The sequence below is a fragment of the Oncorhynchus gorbuscha genome, linkage group LG17 (assembly GCF_021184085.1).
Source record: "Oncorhynchus gorbuscha isolate QuinsamMale2020 ecotype Even-year linkage group LG17, OgorEven_v1.0, whole genome shotgun sequence".
In the NCBI taxonomy this organism is placed as follows: Eukaryota; Metazoa; Chordata; class Actinopteri; order Salmoniformes; family Salmonidae; genus Oncorhynchus; species Oncorhynchus gorbuscha.
In genome coordinates, this window is record NC_060189.1 from 39,594,799 (window position 1) to 39,616,213 (window position 21,415).

General features: G+C 43.1%; 1 protein-coding gene across 4 annotated transcripts in view; it reads left to right on the top strand.

Annotated features, from left to right (window-relative positions):
* The window catches only part of txndc16 (thioredoxin domain containing 16), a 69,761-nt gene that overhangs the window by 34,932 nt on the left and 13,414 nt on the right, over nucleotides 1–21,415 (top strand). For 3 of the 4 annotated variants that reach the window (XM_046308688.1, XM_046308690.1, XM_046308689.1), the window contains one exon: nucleotides 10,429–10,567. In XM_046308688.1, coding sequence (XP_046164644.1) covers nucleotides 10,429–10,567 — 139 coding nt within the window. Of the gene's footprint in view, nucleotides 1–10,428; nucleotides 10,568–12,376; nucleotides 12,922–21,415 lie in introns of those variants that run through there. The other variant, XM_046308691.1, reaches the window with a different exon arrangement.

Sequence of the window (21,415 nt, forward strand, 5' to 3'; positions counted from 1 at the left end):
AGCAGAGTACTGGAACGAAAGGCAGCCAAATGAGGTGTTGGCTTTAGGGATGATCAGTGAGATACACCTGCTGGAGCGCGTGCTACGGATGGGTGTTGCCATCGTGACCAGTGAACTGAGATAAGGCGGAGCTTTACCTAGCATGGACTTGTAGATGACCTGGAGCCAGTGGGTCTGGCGACGAATATGTAGTGAGGGCCAGCTGACTAGAGCATACAAGTCGCAGTGGTGGGTGGTATAAGGTGCTTTAGTGACAAAACGGATGGCACTGTGATAGACTGCATCCAGTTTGCTGAGTAGTGTTGGAAGCCATTTTGTAGATGACATCGCCGAAGTCGAGGATCGGTAGGATAGTCAGTTTTACTAGGGTAAGCTTGGCGGCGTGAGTGAAGGAGGCTTTGTTGAGGAATAGAAAGCAGACTCTTGATTTGATTTTCGATTGGAGATGTTTGATATGAGTCTGAAAGGAGAGTTTACAGTCTAGTCAAACACTGAGGTACTTATAGATGTCCACATATTCAAGGTCGGAACCATCCAGGGTGGTGATGCTAGTCGGGCATGCGGGTGCAGGCAGCGATCGGTTGAAAAGCATGCATTTGGTTTTACTCGCGTTTAAGAGCAGTTGGAGGCCACGGAAGGAGTGCTGTATGGCATTGAAGCTCGTTTTGGAGGTTAGATAGCACAGTGTCCAATGACGGGCCGAAAGTATTTAGAATGGTGTCGTCTGCGTAGAGGTGGATCAGGGAATCGCCCGCAGCAAGAGCAACATCATTGATATATACAGAGCTGGCCTTAGCTTTCCTGACTGACTGCGTGTATTGGTTCCTGACTTCCCTGAACACTTGCATATCACGGGGGCTATTCGATGCTATTGCAGTCCGCCACAGGATGTTTTTGTGCTGGTCGAGGGCAGTCAGGTCTGGAGTGAACCAAGGGCTGTATCTGTTCTTGGTTCTGCATTTTTTTGAACGGAGATGCTTATCTAAAATGGTGAGGAAGTTACTTTTAAAGAATGACCAGGCATCCTCAACTGACGGGATGAGGTCCTTCCAGGATACCCGGGCCAGGTCGATTAGAAAGGCCTGCTCACAGAAGTGTTTTAGGGAGCGTTTGACAGTGATGAGGGGTGGTTGTATGACTACGGCTCCGTGGCGGATACAGGCAATGAGGCAGTGATCGCTGAGATCCTGGTTGAAGACAGCGGAGGTGTATTTGGAGGGCCAGTTGGTCAGGATGACGTCTATGAGGGTGCCCTTGTTTACAGAGTTAGGGTTGTACCTGGTGGGTTCCTTGATGATTTGTGTGAGATTGAGGGCATCTAGCTTAGATTGTAGGACTGCCGGGGTGTTAAGCATATCCCAGTTTAGGTCACCTAACAGAACAAACTCTGAAGCTAGATGGGGGGCGATCAATTCACAAATGGTATCCAGGGCACAGCTGGGAGCTTAGGGTGGTCGGTAGCAGGCGGCAACAGTGAGAGACTTATTTCTGGAGAGAGTAATTTTCAGAATTAGTAGTTCGAACTGTTTTGGTATGGACCTGGAAAGTATGACATTACTTTGCAGGCTATCTCTGCAGTAGACTGCGACTCCGCCCCCTTTGGCAGTTCTATCTTGACGGAAGATGTTATAGTTGGGTATGGAAATCTCTGAATTTTTGGTGGCCTTCCTGAGCCAGGATTCAGACACTGCAAGGACATCAGGGTTAGCAGAGTGTGCTAAAGCAGTGAGTAAAACAAACTTAGGGAGGAGGCTTCTGATGTTGACATGCATAAAACCAAGGCTTTTTCGATCACAGAAGTCGACAAATGAGGGTACCTGGGGACTTGCAGGGCCTGGGTTTACCTCCACATCACCCGCGGAACAGAAGGAGTAGTATGAGGGTGCGGTTAAAGGCTATCAAAACTGGTCGCCTAGAGCGTTGGGGGCAGAGGATAAGAGGAGCAGGTTTCTGGGCATGGTAGAATATATTCAGGGCATAATGCGCAGACTGGTATGGTGGGGTGCCGGTACAGCGGAGGTAAGCCCAGGCACTGGGTGATGATGAGAGAGGTTGTATCTCTGGACATGCTGGTTGTAATGGGTGAGGTCACCGCATGTGTGGGGGGTGGGACAAAGGAGGTAACAGGGGTATGCAGAGTGGATCTAGGGGCTCCATTGTGAACTAAAACAATGATAACTAATCTGAACAACAGTATACAAGGCATATTGACATTTGAGAGAAAATGTCAGTCTCTCGATGTGCAAAACTGATAGAGACATACCCCAAGTGACTTACAGCTGTAATCACAAGCAAAAGGTGGCGCTACGAAGTATTAACTTAACCTCTTGCTTCTACCTGGCACGCAGGCGTCCCATCTAGAGCTCTGGAAATGCAAATGTGCTACGCTAAATGCTAATAGTATTAGTTAAAACTCAAACGTTCATTAAAATACACATGCAGGGTATTGAATTAAAGCTACACTCGTTGTGAATCCAGGCAACAAGTCAGATTTCTAAAATGTTTTACGGCGAAAACATAGCACATATTTATGTCAAACCACCACTGCAGACATAGCTCACTAGCATAGCCAAGTAGGAAAAAATATGCAATCATCAAACTCGGGATTAAAAAAATAATAATTTCACTAACCTTTTGAAATCTTCATCAGATGACAGTAATATAACATGTTACACAGTAAATTCATTTTTTTTCAATAATCTGCAATATATCCATAAATCTCTGTTTACAATGACTCATCGTTCAAAAAATGCTACTAAAATGTCAGGAGAAATTAAATAGCTCCGGCAGATAACGTCAGCTAACAAGGAATACACATCATAAACTTTGACTAAATATGCATGTTTTACATATGTATAGGAAGATACACTTCTTCTAAATGCAAACGCTGTGTTACATTTATTTTTAACGTTACAGTTTGCGTTTACTAGGCTATACTAGTAGTCGGCGCTCCAAATGTATCATTATGCCTCCTACATCTTGGAGTCGACAGAAACCCAAAATTAACACATAAATATTCCCTTACCTTTGCTGTTCTTCCATCAAAAGACCTGGAAGGGATTATACTTACCAAAACAGCGTTTAGTTTTCAAGTCTGCGTCTTTCGGTTCTCAAAATAGCCACTTTTCGGTCGAAATGTAGGCAAAATTCAAGTGGATGCGCACCAAAACGTCGAAATTATATATTATATGTCGAGTAAACTTGTCAAACTATGTTCATAATTAAGCTTTAACATGTTATAAAGGTGTACAGCAATTGTGAAGACGAAGCGAAACACACGTCTTGTAATTGATCCTGAAGAAAAGAGAGCGGGAGCAGAGCGCGCATAAACATACTTTTTTTTTTGCGTGACCGAGACCTTTCGGCACGCTCAACGTCTCGTGAACGCGCGATTCACACAATGAGAAGCCCCATTGAAAACAGGCTTCGCGTTGAACACGTAGGAACTGTTCCCAGAGCGGTAGTTGTTTGGGAAGGCTTTTAAGATGACGTCAAAGTTGGGCCAACTTTTTCCATGACGAGAGATTTTGGGAGAATGCATGCCCTGAGACTTCTGCTTTACATAGAGACAAAATTTAAACGGTTTTAGAAGCTTTAGAGTTTTCTATTCAATATTTTTTATATGCATATATTAGCAACTTTTGACAAAAATGTATCCTGTTTTATATGGGTACCCAATTCCTCCATTAGGGGCAGTAAACAGGGCTAGGCTTAAGAGGTTTAAGGGGGCTGAATAATTTTGCACGCCCAATTTTTCAGTTTTTGATTTGTTAAAAAAGTTTGAAATATCCAATAAATGTCGTTCCACTTCATGATTGTGTCCCACTTGTTGATTCTTCACAAAATAGTTTTGTATCTTTATGTTTGAAGCCTGAAATGTGGCAAAAGGTCGCAAAGTTCAAGGGGCCGAATACTTTACATTTACATTTAAGTCATTTAGCAGACGCTCTTATCCAGAGTGACTTACAAATTGGTGCATTCATCTTATGACATCCAGTGGAACAACCACTTTACAATAGTGCATCTAAATATTTTAAGGGGGGGAGGGGGGGTGAGAAGGATTACTTTATCCTATCCTAGGTATTCCTTAAAGAGGTGGGGTTTCAGGTGTCTCCGGAAGGTGGTGATTGACTCCGCTGTCCTGGCGTCGTGAGGGAGTTTGTTCCACCATTGGAAATTTCGCAAGGACCTGTAATTGTTTGTGGTGCTTTTGCTGTAAAGCCTTTTTGAAATCAGACACTGGCTGGATTAATGGGAACTGTATCTTTTAAAATGGTGTAAAATACTTGTATGCTTGAGGAATTTTAATTATGAGATTTTTGTTTTGAATTTGGCCCCCTGCACTTTCACTGGCTGTTGGCGGGGTGGGACGCTACCGTCCCGAATATTCCAGAGAGGTTAAAGGAAGTCTCCCACTCATCTCCCTCCCTGATTTTCACCAGATTGTAAGCAATGCGGAGGTCCAATTTGGTTAAGAGTTCAGCCCCCTCGATCAGCTCCAAGGCGGCAGACATCGGGTAGGGGGTAACGGTTCTTAATTGTGATCCTGTTCAACCCTCGGTAATCGGTGCAAAAAGACACAGACCTCCAAACCTGCACCATCTTGGGATGTTGAGGAGTGAATGAAACCTGCATCCAGCAACTCGTGAATATAATTGTCCATTACTGCAGCTTCAAGGATCAAGAGGGAGTAAATACGGGCCCGGGGAGGGGTGGAGCCGGTAGGAGTTCTATGGTGCAGTCATATGGACAATGAGGGAGGGTGACCGCTTGCCTCTTTACTGAAGGCCTTCCAGTGGTCGACTTATTCGGGGGAGCGGAGATGTCTTGCACTTCAATGGGTGCAGGGGGACGCGGCGAGGCTCTAGGCGGGGTTCTTAGACATTTAGTCTGCCAGTTTTTACCCCAGTCTAGTAGGCGTCTTGTAGACCAGGAGTGTCGTGGCCAAAAGTTTTGAATGACACATTCATTTTCACAGGCTGCCTCAGTTTGTATGATGGCAATTTGCATATACTCCAGAATGTTATGCTATGTTTTCCATGCAAACATTTCCACTGCATTTCAGCCCTGCCACAAAAGGACCAGCTGTCATCAGCTGATTCTCTAACACAGGTGTGAGTGTTGACGAGGACAAGGTTGGAGATCATTCTGTCATTTTGATTGAGTTTGAGTAACAGACTGGACGCTTCAAAAGGAGGATGGTGCTTGGAATCATTGATCTTCCCCTCTTTCATGGTTACCTGCAAGGAAATGTGCCGTCATCATTGCTTTGCACAAAAAGGGCTTGCTGCCAGTAAGATTTTACCTAAATCAACCATTTATCAGATGATCAAGAACTTCAAGGAGAGCGGTTCAATTGTTGTGAAGAAGGCTTCAGGGCGCCCAAGAACGTCCAGCAAGCGCCATGATCGTCACCTAAAGTTGATTTAAGCTGCGGGATCGGGGCACCACCAGTACAGAGCTTGCTCAGGAATGGCAGCAGGCAGGTGTGGGTGCATCTGCACGCACAGTGAGGTGAAGATTTTTGGAGGATGGCCTGGTTTCAAGAAGGGCAGCAAAAGAAGCCACTTTTCTCCAGGAAAAACATCAGGTACAGATTGATATTCTGCAAAAGGTACAGGGATTGGACTGCTGAAGACTTGGGTAAAGTCATTTTCTCTGAATCCCCTTTCCGATTGTTTGGGGCATCTGGAAAAAAACTTGTCTGGAGAAAACAAGATGAACTCTACCATCAGTCCTGTGTCATGCCAACAATAAAGCATCCTGAGACCGTTCGTGTGGGGTTGCTTCTCAGCCAAGGGAGTGGGCTCACTCACAATTTTTCATAAGAACACAGCCATGAATAAAGAATGGTACCAACACATCCTCCGAGAGCAACTTCTCCCAACCATCCAGGAACAGTTTCCTGATGAACAATGCCTTTCCAGCATGATGGAGCACCTTTCCATAAGGCAAAAGTGATAACTAAGTTGCTCGGGGAACTAAACATTGATATTTTGGGTACATGGCCAGGAAATTCCCCAGACCTTAATCCCATTGAGAACTGGTGGTCAATGCTCAAGAGGCAGGTGGACAAACAAAAACCCACAGATTCTGACAAACTCCAAGCATTGATTATGCAAGAATGGGCTGACATCAGTCAGGATGTGACCCAGCATGCCAGGGAGGATTGCAGAGGTCTTGAAAAAGAAGGGTCAACACTGCAAATATTGACTCTTTGCATGACAATGTAATTGTCAGTAAAAGACTTTGACACTTATGACATGCTTGTAATTATACTTCAGTAGTCCATAGTAACATCTGACAAAAATATCTAAAGACACTGAAGCAGCAAACATTGTCGGAATTAATATTTGTGTCATTCTCAACTTTTGGTCACAGCCACTACTGTATCAACATTTAATTTTCCTTATTTTATTTTTAAGATTAGCCTTTGTCGGTAGCCCTTTCCCCTGGTAAACAATGTATGATTGCGAGATGATTATTATTAAGTCTAATATTGTGGGTAATGAAGTCTCCAATGACTTGTTTTCAGACCCCACTAGCAGTGGGCAATTCCAATCCTCAGGGGCCTGATTTGGTGTAGCACTTTTTCTTTCTCCATCCCTAGCAAACACAGCTGATTTTAATCAAGTTGCATTCTAAAATGAAGATCATGATTACATTTACATTTCATTTAAGTCATTTAGCAGACGCTCTTATCCAGAGCGACTTACAAATTGGCGCATTCACCTTATGACATCCAGTGGAACAACCACTTTACAATAGTGCATCTAAATATTTTAAGGGGGGGTGAGAAGGATTACTTTATCCTATCCTAGGTATTCCTTAAAGAGGTGGGGTTTCAGGTGTCTCCGGAAGGTGGTGATTGACTCCGCTGTCCTGGCGTCGTGAGGGAGTTTGTTCCACCATTGGGGAGCCAGAGCAGCGAACAGTTTTGACTGGGCTGAGCGGGAACTGTACTTCCTCAGTGGTAGGGAGGCGAGCAGGCCAGAGGTGGATGAACGCAGTGCCCTTATTTGGGTGTAGGGCCTGATCAGAGTCTGGAGGTACTGAGGTGCCGTTCCCCTCACAGCTCCGTAGGCAAGCACCATGGTCTTGTAGCGGATGCGAGCTTCAACTGGAAGCCAGTGGAGAGAGCGGAGGAGCGGGGTGACGTGAGAGAACTTGGGAAGGTTGAACACTAGACGGGCTGCGGCGTTCTGGATGAGTTGTAGGGGTTTAATGGCACAGGCAGGGAGCCCAGCCAACAGCGAGTTGCAGTAATCCAGACGGGAGATGACAAGTGCCTGGATTAGGACCTGCGCCGCTTCCTGTGTGAGGCAGGGTCGTACTCTGCGGATGTTGTAGAGCATGAACCTACAGGAACGGGCCACCGCCTTGATGTTAGTTGAAAACAACAGGGTGTTGTCCAGGATCACGCCAAGGTTCTTAGCGCTCTGGGGGGAGGACACAATGGAGTTATCAACCGTGATGGCGAGATCATGGAACGGGCAGTCCTTCCCCGGGAGGAAGAGCAGCTCCGTCTTGCCGAAGTTCAGCTTGAGGTGGTGATCCGTCATCCACACTGTCTGCCAGACATGCATAGATGCGATTCGCCACCTGGTCATCAGAAGGGGGAAAGGAGAAGATTAATTGTGTGTCGTCTGCATAGCAATGATAGGAGAGACCATGTGAGGTTATGACAGAGCCAAGTGACTTGGTGTATAGCGAGAATAGGAGAGGGCCTAGAACAGAGCCCTGGGGGACACCAGTGGTGAGAGCGCGTGGTTAGGTGATTGGAGTCAGGTGTGTTAGCTGGGGCAAAGCTGAGACACCACTGAGGCCCCCGACGACTGGAATTGCCCACCCCTGCGCTTAATACAGACCTGAGAAGGCTGGCTCTGGCTAGTTGCTTAGTGGGGGAAACCGGTTGAATGTGTCTATCGTCTGAATGAGCGACACCTGTTGAGCATGCCGACCACATGTCTTTCCAGGAGTCATGGGAATACGGTCTAGCTGCGGGGACTGTGCAGAGGAATTAACACTACCTGTATTTATTGGTGGCACAGATGCTGGATCCTTCTTTCCTACACTTAAATTGCCCTTGCCTAATAATTTGTGTCTGCAGCGGAGCTTGCAACACGTCTATTCTCACCAAGGCGATAGTTCTCCTGTGTACAGTGCATTCGGAAAGTATTCGGACTCCTTTTCCCACTTTTTTACGTTACAGCCTTATTTTAAAATGGATTAACCTCTTTTTTTTTTCTTGCAAATGTATTAACAATAATCTGAAATGTAAATTTTATATCAGTATTTAAGACCCTTTACTCAGTACTTTGTGAAAGCACCTTTGGCAGCGTTCACGGTCTTGGGTATGATGCTACAAGCTTGGCACACCTGTATTTGGAGTTTCTCCCATTACTCTCTGCAGATCCTCTCAAGCTCTGTCAGTTTGGATGAGGAGTGTTGCTGCGCAGCTATTTTCAGGTCTCTCCACAGATGTTTGATCAGGTTCAAGTCCGGGCTCTGGCTGGGCCACTCAAGGACATTCAGACGCTTGTCTCGAAGCTACTCCTGCATTATCTTGGCTGTGTGCTTTGGGTCGTTGTCCTGTTGGGGTGAAGATTCACCTTCCAGTCTGAGGTCCTGAGTGCTCTGGAGCATGTTTTCATCAAGGATCTGTATAATTTGCTCTGTTCATCTTTCCCTCGATCCTGACTAGTCTCTCAGTCCCTGCTCCTGAAAAACATGGTGCCAGGTTTCCTCCAGACATTTCCTGGCATTCAGGCCAGAGAGTTCAAACTTGGTTTCATCAGACCAGAGAATCTTGTTTCTCATGGTCTGAGAGTGTTTAGGTGCCTTTTGGCAAACACCAAGCTGGCTGTTGTGCCTTTGGCTGAGGACCAGCTTCTGTCTGGCCACTACCATAAAGGCCTGATTTGGTGGAGTGCTGCAGAGATGGTTGTCCTTCTGGAAGATTCTCCCAGCTCCACAGAGGAACTGGAGCTCTGTCAGTGACCTTCTGGTTATTGGTAATTTCCCTGACCAAGGCCCTTCTTCCCCGATTGCTCAGTTAGGCCGGGCAGCCAGCTCTAGGAAGGGTGTTCTCCATTTAAGATTGATGGAATCCACTGTGTTCTAGGGGACCTTCAATGCTGCATAAATGTTTTGGTACCCTTCCCCAGATCTGTTCCTCGACAGTCTTGGAGCTCTACTGATAATTACTTTGACATAATGGCTTTGATTTTGCTCTGACATGCACTGTCAACTGTGGGACCTTTTTATATAGACAGGTGTGTGCCTATCCAAATCATGCCCAATCAATTGAATTCACCACCGGTGAACTCTAATCAAGTTGTCGACGCAGCTCAAGGATGTTCATTAAAAACAAGATGCACCTGAGCTCAATTTCAAGTATCATAGTAAAGGGTCTAAAAACCTATGTAAATAAGTTTTGTTTTTAAATTTGCAAACATTTCTAAACCTGTTTCGCTTTATTTGGGGAGGGGGTGTGTGGATTTGCTAAGAAAAAATAAATTAATTTTAGAATAAGGCTGTAATGTGGAAAAAGTCAAGGTATCTGAATACTTTCTGAAGGCACTGTATTACAAGTACAGCAACTGCAATCAGAAGGCATAATGTTACTTAGCTTTTATTTTTTGGTCCAGAGGAGGCCGTGCAGATCTGAGGCATTGAATTAAAAAGACAAAATTAGGACCTTGGTAAGCGTGTTAAATACAGAGTTTGAAATATGTTATTCGGAGTTGAAAAGTGAAAAAGTTGAACAGGTAGCCAAGTCACAACAAGCAGTACGGAGATAGAACGTGGAAATGCTTTTGGGTCACCAGTCAAAAGATCCAACAATGACTGCAAATATCAGATGTCATGACAAATGTATGTACTAGTCTCACTTCGAATCATGGCACTCATACGGCGACTGTGGCAAGAGACTACAATGAATGTAAAATAGATATGCCAACTTCACCAAATATTTATCTGTAATAGGGTGCTTATTTGGGTATAGGCATACATCCTTGGTATTCTAAGGGCCATTGCAAATTTAGGGTGTGTGGGCTCCTCTGGAAATTGCAAAAGATATCCAACCACATCTCTCGGTCTTCTGGAGGGAAGGTACTGTATGTACCAGAAATGGCTTGATGTCTGTACCACAGTATTTATTTATACCTTTTATTTAACTAGGCAAGTCAGTTAATAACAAATTTCGTATTTTCAATGACTGCCTATGAACAGTTGGTTAACTGCCTGTTCGGGGGCAGAACGACAGATTTGTACCTTGTCAGCTTTGGGGTTTGAACTTGCAACCTTCCGGTTACTAGTCCAACGCTCTAACCACTAGGTGTGAGTGATTTTTCTTTTTTTGTAATCTAATAAATGTATGTTCCTTCTGGGAGGGAAAAAGTTATTCTAATGTATTTCTGTTCTCAGGGCTGTGGAGTATTCTGTGACGCTGCCTGCCATTCTGGTGTCACGAGGACCTACAGGCCAAACTGAGGCTCATTCTCTCAACCTCTCCATGCCGGACCAACTGGTTACACACATCCAGAGAGCATTACTGGATACATTTGTAAGTCTGTGTTTGTATCACAGGTTGATAGAAATTCCATCCCTCAAAAATAATCCATCAAACATTTGAATGGATATAGTTAAAAAAGCCTATTTGAAAAACGTGTGTGTAACAGTAACTTTAGACTGTCCCTATACCCGGGCGCGAACCAGGGACCCTATGCACACATCTACAACTGACACCCACGAAGCATCGTTACCCTTCGCTCCACAAAAAAAGAGCAAGGGGAACCACTACTTCAAGGTCTCAGAGCAAGTGACGTCACCGATTGAAACGCCACTAGCGCGCACCGCTAACTAGCTAGCCATTTCACATCCGTTACATGTACACATACTGTATGTGCAGACAGAGAAAGAGATGGGCTATATATGGCCTGATTCAAATATTTTATTAGTGGAATCAAGTGTGTAGTTCAAAAATGTATACCCATTTGGGTCCCCAGGACCAGGATTTAAGAAACATGGACCTAAAAAATGAAGGGGTACGCCAGTGTTTTCATACTAGGGTGTCTGTCTGTCTGTCCGTCTATACGTGTGTTCATCTGTACAGCGTCCTTCTAAAATATAATATTTTTGGTCATTGTAATAATTTGAATTGTTGAACCAGGATGAGTGTAACATCTTCCACTGAACAAAACAGAAACCGCTACTGTGTAAATATTTATTTGATTTTATTGAAAACGTAGAAACACTTTGATTCCAATTTGCCACCACATATTCATAAGAAATAACAATTTCTCACTACCAGATATGCGACACATCACAGAATGTTTTGACACACGCAAACCATTTGTTAAGATTACAAAAGCGTTCCCAGTATGGCATCTCATTTACGAGTACTTAACATCCTACAGTGGTTGCTCAACTAAAAGATTATGCTGTGAGATTGAGGTAATTTGCTGGTGTCTCTCCCTCTAAAAGCAGAATAACAAACTGGCTTTATTTACAAATTAGTAAATAACCCCATGTTGAAGAATGGCCTTTTTCTCGTTCACTTCGGGTTATTTTTTTAAACGAGCCATAGAAAGTTGGTTGAGATTTCAGTTTAATCCACCAGAAAAGACAGAACAAATAATACAGCAAATATTGTGGTTAAACTCAAATATACTAATTAATTTAAAAAATACTTTATTAGCTGTACTAGATTTTCCGTTCCTCCTGAAAGCCCTAATCTGCTCACTTAAATGAATAGAAATCCTGGTCATGGTGCAACACTGTTACAGCATAGTCAAAGTGAGGAGAATTGGCGATCTGCTGTATACTTATGGCCTATAAAAGTCACACCTTTCCAGTACTCCTCACCCCGGCCCCAACTCCACCCTTAACCTTAACACAGTTACTATTCAAAAATGAGCTGTTTATAAAAAAAGTGACTTTGTGAGCAAAGAGAACAGACATTGTTTTCATCAAACCGGCTTCTTTTTATGGTGCTACCCGTTCCAGGGTTAGGACCGTACCACAGTAGGAAATGAGCCGGCCCTGAGAGGATCACCAAAAGGAACGGTATTTTGCTTTCAGTGCATTTTCTTAGGCTATATAAAAAATATTATTATCATTGTGTAGGCATACTGTGTAATAAAATAGTTTAATGAAGGTTAAATAAAAAAATAGTGTACTAAAAACGTGAATGTTTTTGCAGAGCATACAACCATCCATTGAGAAATGTGGACAAAGGGCTGGACAACAGGCCACAACGGAAAAATGCATGATTGCCAAGAAAGCAGTTAGTTTTGCTAGATTCCTAAAATGTGCACAGCATTTGTGTTGGAGTCTCTTTTAATTCTTAATTGATCTACCGTTTCTATCATAGGCCACTGTAATCGATGGGGGCCTTTCTGCTCATCTGATGAAGGTGCACATGGATCAGATTCAAACTTTGAAGACCGAGATCGAGTCATTGAAGGCACACCAGCAGAAAGAGAAACATTATCTGAGGGCAGAGATACGGGCGACAGCTGATGCATTGGTCCAGAGCCAGGCGGCATTGATGGAGAGTCGGGCGTTGAATGACACAGTTGAAGAGTGCGAGGAACGAGATGGAGTCACAATCCATGCCAGGCACACCTGTGAGCTCTGGAACTCTACCTCCGACAGGCAGACTCGACATACACTACCGTTCAAATGTTTGGGGTCACTTAGAAATGTCCTGTCCTTGTGTACAGAGGACCATTATCACCAACCATCACTCCTATGTTCCAATGGCACATTGTGTTAGCTTAATCTTAAGCTTACCCCTTACTTTTTCAAACATTCTGTTAAAAATCGCACAACATTTCAGCGTCCTGCTACTCATGCCAGGAATATAGTATATGCATATGATTAGTATGTGTGGATAGAAAACACCGACGTTTCTAAAACTGGTTAAATCACTGCTGTGACTATAACAGAACGTGTGTTTAATCGAAAAGCGCAAGAAAAACTGATCACCGAAAACTGGAAGAAATATCAATGCGCCACTTGCATATATGGGGCTGAGATTGCAAGTCCTACAGCTTCCACACGATGTCACCAGTCTTGTCAATTGCCTGGGCGTTGTTTCTTGGTCAAACGAGTAAGAGAGACACCATTGCTTCCGGTCTCCGACAGGAAGTTTTGGAAGAGAAATTTCTGACCATGATTTGAAGATGTGGAGCTATTGAATACACATCGCCTCGTGATCAATTTGATAGATTATTAACGTTTACTAATACCTAAAGTTGGATTACAAAAGTATTTCGAAGTGTTTTGTGAAAGTTTATCGTAGACTTTTTATTTTAAAAAATGACGTTTCGTTTTTTAACTTTTTTCCTGGATCTCACACTTTTCATAGATCGATATTTAGGGTATATATGGACCGATTTAATCAGAAAAAAGACCCAATAGTGATGTTTATGGGACATCTAGGAGCGCCAACAAAGAAGCTCGTCAAAGGTAATGAATGTTTTATATTTTATTTCTGCGTTTTGTGTAGCTGTAACGGCGTTCGTCTGTTGAAGGAAGAGTCGGACCGAAATGCAGCGTGTTTGTTACTCATGATCTTTAATGAAGAAAACGAAATGATACATGAAATAACTAAATACAAAAACAAACTGAACGAAACTAATTACAGCCTATCTGGTGAATACTACACAAAGACAGGAACAATCACCCACGAAATACAAAGCGAAACTCAGGCTCCCTAAATACGGTTCCCAATCAGAGACAACGATAAGCACCTGACTGATTGAGAATCGCCTCAGGCAGCCAAGCCTAACAACACCCCTAATCAGCCACGATCCCAAATAATACAAACCCCAATACGAAAACAACATATAAACCCATGTCGCACCCTGGCCTACCCAAACATATAACAAAAACACAAAATACAATGACCACGGCGTGACAGTAGCGTGTTGTCTATGCTAATTATTTTGTTTACGTCCCCTTCAGGTATTTCGGGGTGTTGCATGCTATCAGATAATAGCTTCTCATGCTTTCGCCGAAAAGCATTTTAAAAATCTGACTTGTTGGCTGGATTCACGAGTGTAGCTTTAATTCAGTACCCTGCATGTGTGTTTTAATGAACGTTTGAGTTTTAACGAGTGCTATTAGCATTTAGCGTAGCGCATTTGCAGTTCCAGATGGCTAGATGGGGCGCCTGCGTGTTGGGTGGGCTTAACTCTTAGAACTCCCCATCCCGGATCTGGGATCGTGACTACGGCTCAAGCTCATTACCATAACGCACAATGCAAAAAAATATTCTTAGAAATATTTAACCTCCACACATTAAACACCTTGTTCATCTACCCAGCTATTGGACTTGTTATCTTTCATTTGAGCAAGTCAGATTTCTAAAATGTTTTACGGCGAAAACATAGCACATATTTATATTAGATCACCACCGAAACAAAAGACAAGCGGCGGCCATTTTGTCCCAGAAAAAATCCATTTAAAAGTAGGATTAAAAAATAAATAATTCACTAATCTTTTGAAAATCTTCATCAGATGACAGTAATATTACATGTTACACAGTACATTTAATTTTTTTTCAATAATATGCCATTTATATCCATAAATCTCTGTTTACAATGACGACATTTCAAAAAATGCTACTCAAATGTCCGGAGAAATGATGATAGCTCCGACAGATAACGTCAGATAACAAGCAATAAACATGACTAAATATACATTTTCTACATATAGTGACAAAGATACACTTCTTAATGCAACCGCTGTATTACATTTATTTTTAACGTTACAGAAATCATCCACTGGGCTATACAATGAGACGGCGCTCAGATATTAGCAGTATGTCTCCTCTGCGTTTGGAGTCCACAAACTCAAAATAACCACATAAATATTCCCTTACCTTTGATGTTCTTCGATCAGAAGACGTAGAAGGAGTCATACTTACCCAATACATCGTTTGGTTTCACGTTGTGTGTCTCTGTATTAGCATATGCTAACAGCTTCAGCTGAAATGCATCCAAAATGACTTCTGTTCCAGCACTCTTGCGCATCAACTTCCAATTTACATATGATATGTCGACTAAACTGGTCAAACTATGTGAAAAATCGAGCTTTATGATGTTTTTAGCATGTAGAACAAAGATCAGCGCGAACAGACAAACCGGCTTCAAATGCTGGATCATGGAAAAGAACGTACTCCAAATCGGCCGCGCGCAATAGAGTGCATGTTTTTCAGAGGGACACGAGCAATTTCGCCCGCCAAATGTCGAGGGCTCGTGGGATTCTCACAATGAACGCGCCATTTGGAAGCAGGCATCGCGCTGAACACATACATACTGTTCCCAGATCGGTAGCTGCCTGGGAAGGGTGGGGGCGATGACGTCAAAGTTGACCCAACTTTCCTCCACAAGAGAGAGTTTGGGAGAAAGGCTGCCCTGAGTTCTGCTTTACATACAGACATAATTTAAACGGTTTTAGAAACTTTAGAGTTTTCTATTCAATAATTATTATTATATGCATATATTAGCAATTTTGGGAAATATTTTCAGTTTACTATGGGCACGCACTTTCTCCAACAGGGGCAGTATTGAGGGCTAGTCTTAAGAGGTTAAAATGATAAACTTGATTAGCTAATTGATCATTAGAAAACCCTTTTGAAGTGATAGCACAGCTGAAAAATTTAAATTAACCTGTTGCGACGAGCAATCCCGTATCCGGGATCGTCATTATAGCCTCAAGCTATAATTAACAACGCAACGCTAACTATTCATGAAAATCGCAAATGAAATTAAATAAATATATTGGCTCTCAAGCTTAGCCTTTTGTTAACACTCATCTCAGATTTTCAGAATATGCTTTTCAACCATAGCAAAACAAGCATTTGTAAGAGTATTGATAGCTAGCATAGCATTAAGCCTAGCATTCAGCAGGCAACATTTTCACAAAAACAAGAAAAGCATTCAAATAAAATCATTTACCTTTGAAGAACTTCAGATGTTTTCAATGAGACTCAGTTAGATAGCAAATGTTCAGTTTTTCCAAAAAGATGTGTAGGAGAAATCGCTCCGTTCTGTTCATCACGTTTGGCTGAGAAAACCCCCCGAAAATTCAGTCATCAAAACGCCAAACTTTCTCCCAAATTAACTCCATAATATCGACAAACATGGCAAACATTGTTTAGAATCAAGCCTCAAGGTGTTTGTCACATATCTATTCGATAAGTCATTCGTGGCAGTTTTGTTTCTCCTCTGAATCACATGGGAAAATACATGCAGCTGGAGCTTACGCACCAATTTCGACAGAGGACACCAGGCGGACACCTGGTAAATGTAGTCTCTTATGGTCAATCTTCCAATGATATGCCTACAAATACGTCACAATGCTGCAGACACCTTGGGGAAATGACAGAAAGTGTAGGCTCGTTCCTGGCGCATTCACAGCCATATAAGGAGACATTGGAACACTGCGCCTCAAATCTGGCTCACTTCCTGTATGAAATTTCATCTTGGTTTCGCCTGTAGTATTTAGTTCTGTGGCACTCACAGACAATATCTTTGCAGGTTTGGAAACGTCAGTGTTTTCTTTCCAAAGCTGTCACTTATATGCATAGTCAAGCATCTTTTCGTGACAAAATATCTTGTTTAAAATGGGAACGTTTTTTTATCCATAAATTAAAAGCGCGCCCCCTATATCCAAAAAGTTAAAGAAGCAATAAAACTGGCCTTCTCTAGAGTAATTGAGTGTCTGAGCATTTGTGGGTTTGATTACAGGCTCAAAATGGCCACAAACAAAGAACTTTCTTCTGAAACTCGTCACTCTATTCTTGTTCTGACAAATGAAGGTGATTCCATGTGAGAAATTGCCAAGATACTGAAGATCTTGTACAACGCTGTGTACTACTCCCTTCACAGAACAGTGCTAACTGGCTCTATCTAGATTAGAAAGAGGAGTGGCATGCCCCGGCGCACAACTGAGCAAGGGGACAAGTGAGGCGTCCGTTTCTCAAACTAGACACTAATGTACAAGTCCTCAACTGGCAACTTCGTTAAATAGTACCCGTAAAACACCAGTCTCAACGTCAACAGTGAAGAGGCAATTATGGGATGCTGGCCTTCTAGGCAGAGTTTCTCTGTCCAGTGTCTGTTCTTTTAGCCATCTTAATCTTTTTTTTTTATTGGCCAGTCTGAGATATGGCCTTTTCTTTGTAACTCTGCCTAGAAGACCAGCATCCCAGATTCGACTCTCAATTTTCAATTTCTCAATTTTCAAGTCTATTTAATTCAAAACTGTAACTAGGTATTTTTTTAAAGCTCTTTGAAGATGTTGGATTGTGGCTTGATGGCAATTTTTGTCTTTCTATTTTCCATCAGATTTAAGTCAAAACTAACTTGGAAAATGCAATGTCTTCCTGGCAGTGGTGGAAAAAGTACTCAATTGTTATACTTGAGTAAAAGTGAGTCACCCAGTAAAATAGTACTTGAGTAAAAGTATTTGGTTTTAAATGTACTTAAGTATTGTTAGGGTCTGTTGAGTTTGTACTCTGAAAATTAGAACCTAAGAAAGCTTTAAACAAAGTTTATTCTGCCCAGAGGGTCAATACAGCTGCATTAGACAAAAACATGGTTTTACTCGTGGTAGTATACATGCCACACTTTAGGTGGAGTCTCCTCCTTATCACTAAAAATTGCATCATTATTGCAGAGAGCTGAGTGATATGGGCCTTACACGGTTCCTCCCCTTATCAGTACTGCTACTTGTGATTGTTTTCCCTGCACTCAGCCCTTCCCAAGCTTACCGATTGCTCCCTTCATTATTAAACCTAATGATTAATAATATATAAAGCTCAGAAACCAAACCTATCAGTATCAAAAGTAAATGTAATTTATAAAATATACTTAAGCATCAAAAGTAAAAGTAATAAATCATTACAAATTCCTTATCTTAAGCAAACCAGACAGCATAAGTTTATTTTTCTTTTTGGATAGCCAGGGACACACTATCATTTACAAATGAAGCATTTGTTTTTTTAGTGTCAGATCTGACACCTTGGGGATGTTCCCTTGATAAGTGTGTGAATTGGACCATTTTCCTGTCCTGCTAAGCATTCAAAATGTAATGAGTACTTTTGGGTTCCAGGGAAAATGTATGGAGTAAAAAGTACATTACATTCTTTAGAAATGTAGTGAAGTAATAGTTGTCCAATATAAATTAAGTACAGATACAAACAAAAAAAGGTTGTATTTTTACTTAAGTACATTACACCATTGCTCCTTGGTAAACAATTCCAGTGTAGATTTGGCCTTCTGCGGACTCTCCTTCACTGCAGCCGAGGTGAGTAAGACATTTAAACGTGTTAACCCTCGCAAGGCTGCAGGCCCAGACGGCATCCCCAGCCGCGCCCTCTGAGCATGCGAGCATGCGCAGACCAGCTGGCCGGTGTGTTTACGGACATATTCAATCAATCCCTATACCAGTCTGCTGTTCCCACATGCTTCAAGAGGGCCACCATTGTTCCTGTTCCCAAGAAAGCTAAGGTAACTGAGCTAAACGACTACCGCCCCGTAGCGCTCACTTCCGTCATCATGAAGTGCTTTGAGAGACTAGTCAAGGACCACATCACCTTCACCCTAGACCCACTCCAATTTGCTTACCGCCCAAATAGGTCCACAGACGATGCAATCTCAACCACACTGCACAGTGCCCTAACCCATCTGGACAAGAGGAATACCTATGTGAGAATGCTGTTCATCGACTACAGCTCGACATTCAACACCATAGTACCCTCCAAGCTCGAGACCCTGGGTCTCGACCCCGCCCTGTGCAACTGGGTACTGGACTTCCTGACGGGCCGCCCCCAGGTGGTGAGTGTAGGCAACAACATCTCCACCCTGCTGATCCTCAACACTGGGGCCCCACAAGGGTGCGTTCTGAGCCCTCTCCTGTACTCCCTGTTCACCCACGACTGCGTGGCCACGCACGCCTCCAACTCAATCATCAAGTTTGCGGACGACATAACAGCTTGATTACCAACAACGACGAGACTGCCTACAGGGAGGAGGTGAGGGCCCTCGGAGTGTGGTGTCAAGAAAATAACCTCACTCAACGTCAACAAAACTAAGGAGATGATTGTGGACTTCAGGAAACAGCAGAGGGAACACCCCACCCTATCCACATCGATGGAACAGTAGTGGAGAGGGTAGCAAGTTAAGTTCCTCGGCATACACATCACAGACTTAACTGAATTGGTCAACTCACACAGACAGCATCGTGAAGAAGGCGCAGCAGCGCCTCTTCAACCTCGAGGCTGAAGAAATTCGGCTTATCACCAAAAGCACTCAAACTTCTACAGATGCACAATCGAGAGCATCCTGGCGGGCTGTTTCACCGCCTGGTACGGCAACTGCTCCGTCCACAACGGTAAGGCTCTCCAGAGGATAGTGAGGTCTGCACAACGCATCACCGGGGGCAAACTACCTGCCCTCCAGGACACCTACACCACCCGATGTTACAGGAAGGCCATAAAGATCAAGGACAACAACCACCCGAGCCACTGCCTGTTCACCCCGCTATCATCCAGAAGACGAGGTCAGTACAGGTGCATCAAAGCTGGGACCGAGCGACAGAAGCTGTTTTTCAATCTCAAGGCCATCAGACTGTTAAACAGCCACCACTAACATTGAGTGGCTGCTGCCAACACACTGACACTGACTCAACTCCAGCCACTTTAATAATGGGAATTGATGTAAAATATATCACTAGCCACTTTAAACAATGCTACCTAATATAATGTTACATACCCTACATTATTCATCTCATATGCATACGTATATACTGTACTCTATATCATCTACTGCATCCTTATGTAATACATGTATCACTAGCCACTTTAACTATGACACTTTGTTTACATACTCATCTCATATGTATATACTGTACTCGATACCATTTACTGTATCGTGCTATGCTGCTCTGTACCATCACTCATTCATACATCTTTATGTACATATTCTTTATCCCCTTACACTGTGTATAAGTTTTGGAATTGTTAGTTAGATTACTTGTTGGTTATTACTGCATTGTCAGAACTAGAAGCACAAGCATTTCGCTACACTCGCATTAACATCTGCTAACCATGTGTATGTGACAAATAAAATTAGATTTGATTTATTGTCCGGCGGAGGTGAATTCCTCTCCCAGTGTCTAGTGTAAATGAGACTGAAGCAGGTTTTCCTCTAGGATTTTGCCTTTGCTTAGTGCCCCGTTTCTTTTTTTCTTTTTATCCTGGATATGCTGAAGTCAAGAATACCCATCCCATGAAGCAGCCACACCAACATGCTTGAAAATAAGGCTGCAGTTAAGTCAGTGATGTGATGTGTAGGATTTGCCCCAACCATAATGCTTTGCATTTAGGCCAGAAAGTGTATTTTTTTGTTTTTTGTAATATTGCTTTAGTGCCTTGTTTCTTACAAGATGCATGTCCTGTATATTTGTATTCTTCGTTTTGCTCTGTCATGGGTAGGCAGGTAGCCTAGTGGTTAGTGTTGGACTAGTAACCGGAAGGTTGCAAGATCAAATCCCTGAGCTGACATGGTAAAAATCTAAAAACTCTGAACAAGGCAGTTCCTACTGTTCCTAGGCTGTCATTGAAAATAAGAATTTGTTCTTAACTGACTTGCCTAGTTAAATAAATAAAAATGTATGTACTTATTGTGAAGTCACTGCAATGTTGATCCATCCACAGTTTTCTGCCATTGAACTCTGTTTTAAAATCACCCATGGCCTCATTGTAACATCCCTGAGCAGTTTACTTCCTATCCTACAGTTCAGTGAAGAAGGATGGCTATCTTTGTCTGGGTAGTTTAAAACATAATCCACAGCACAATTATTAACTTGATCATGCTTAAAGAGACATTCAGGGCCTCCTGAGTGGCGTAGTGGTCTAAGGCCACTAGAGATTCTTGGTTCGAGTCCAGGCTCTGTCGCAGCCGGCCCGGACCTGGAGACCCATGAGACTGTACACAATTGGCCCAGCATCATCTGGGTTAGGGGAGGGTTTGGCTGGCAGGGATGTCCTTGTCCCATCATGCACTAGTGACTCCTGTGGCGGGCTGGGCGCAGTGCACGCTGCCACGGTCACCAGGTGTACAGTGTTTCCTCCGACACGTTGGTGCAGCTGGCTTCCGGGTTAAGTGGGCATTGTCTTGAAGCAGTGCAGCTTGGTTGGGTTGTGTTTTGGATGACGTACGGCTCTCCCTAGTCCGTACCGGAGTTGCAGCGATGGGACAAGACTGTAACTACCAATTGGATACCATGAAATTGGGGAGTTAAAGGGAGTAAAAAAAAGTGATATTCAATGTCTGATTTGTTATTGTTGTTACCCATCTACCAATGGCTGACCTTTTGAGGCTTTCGAAATGCTCTC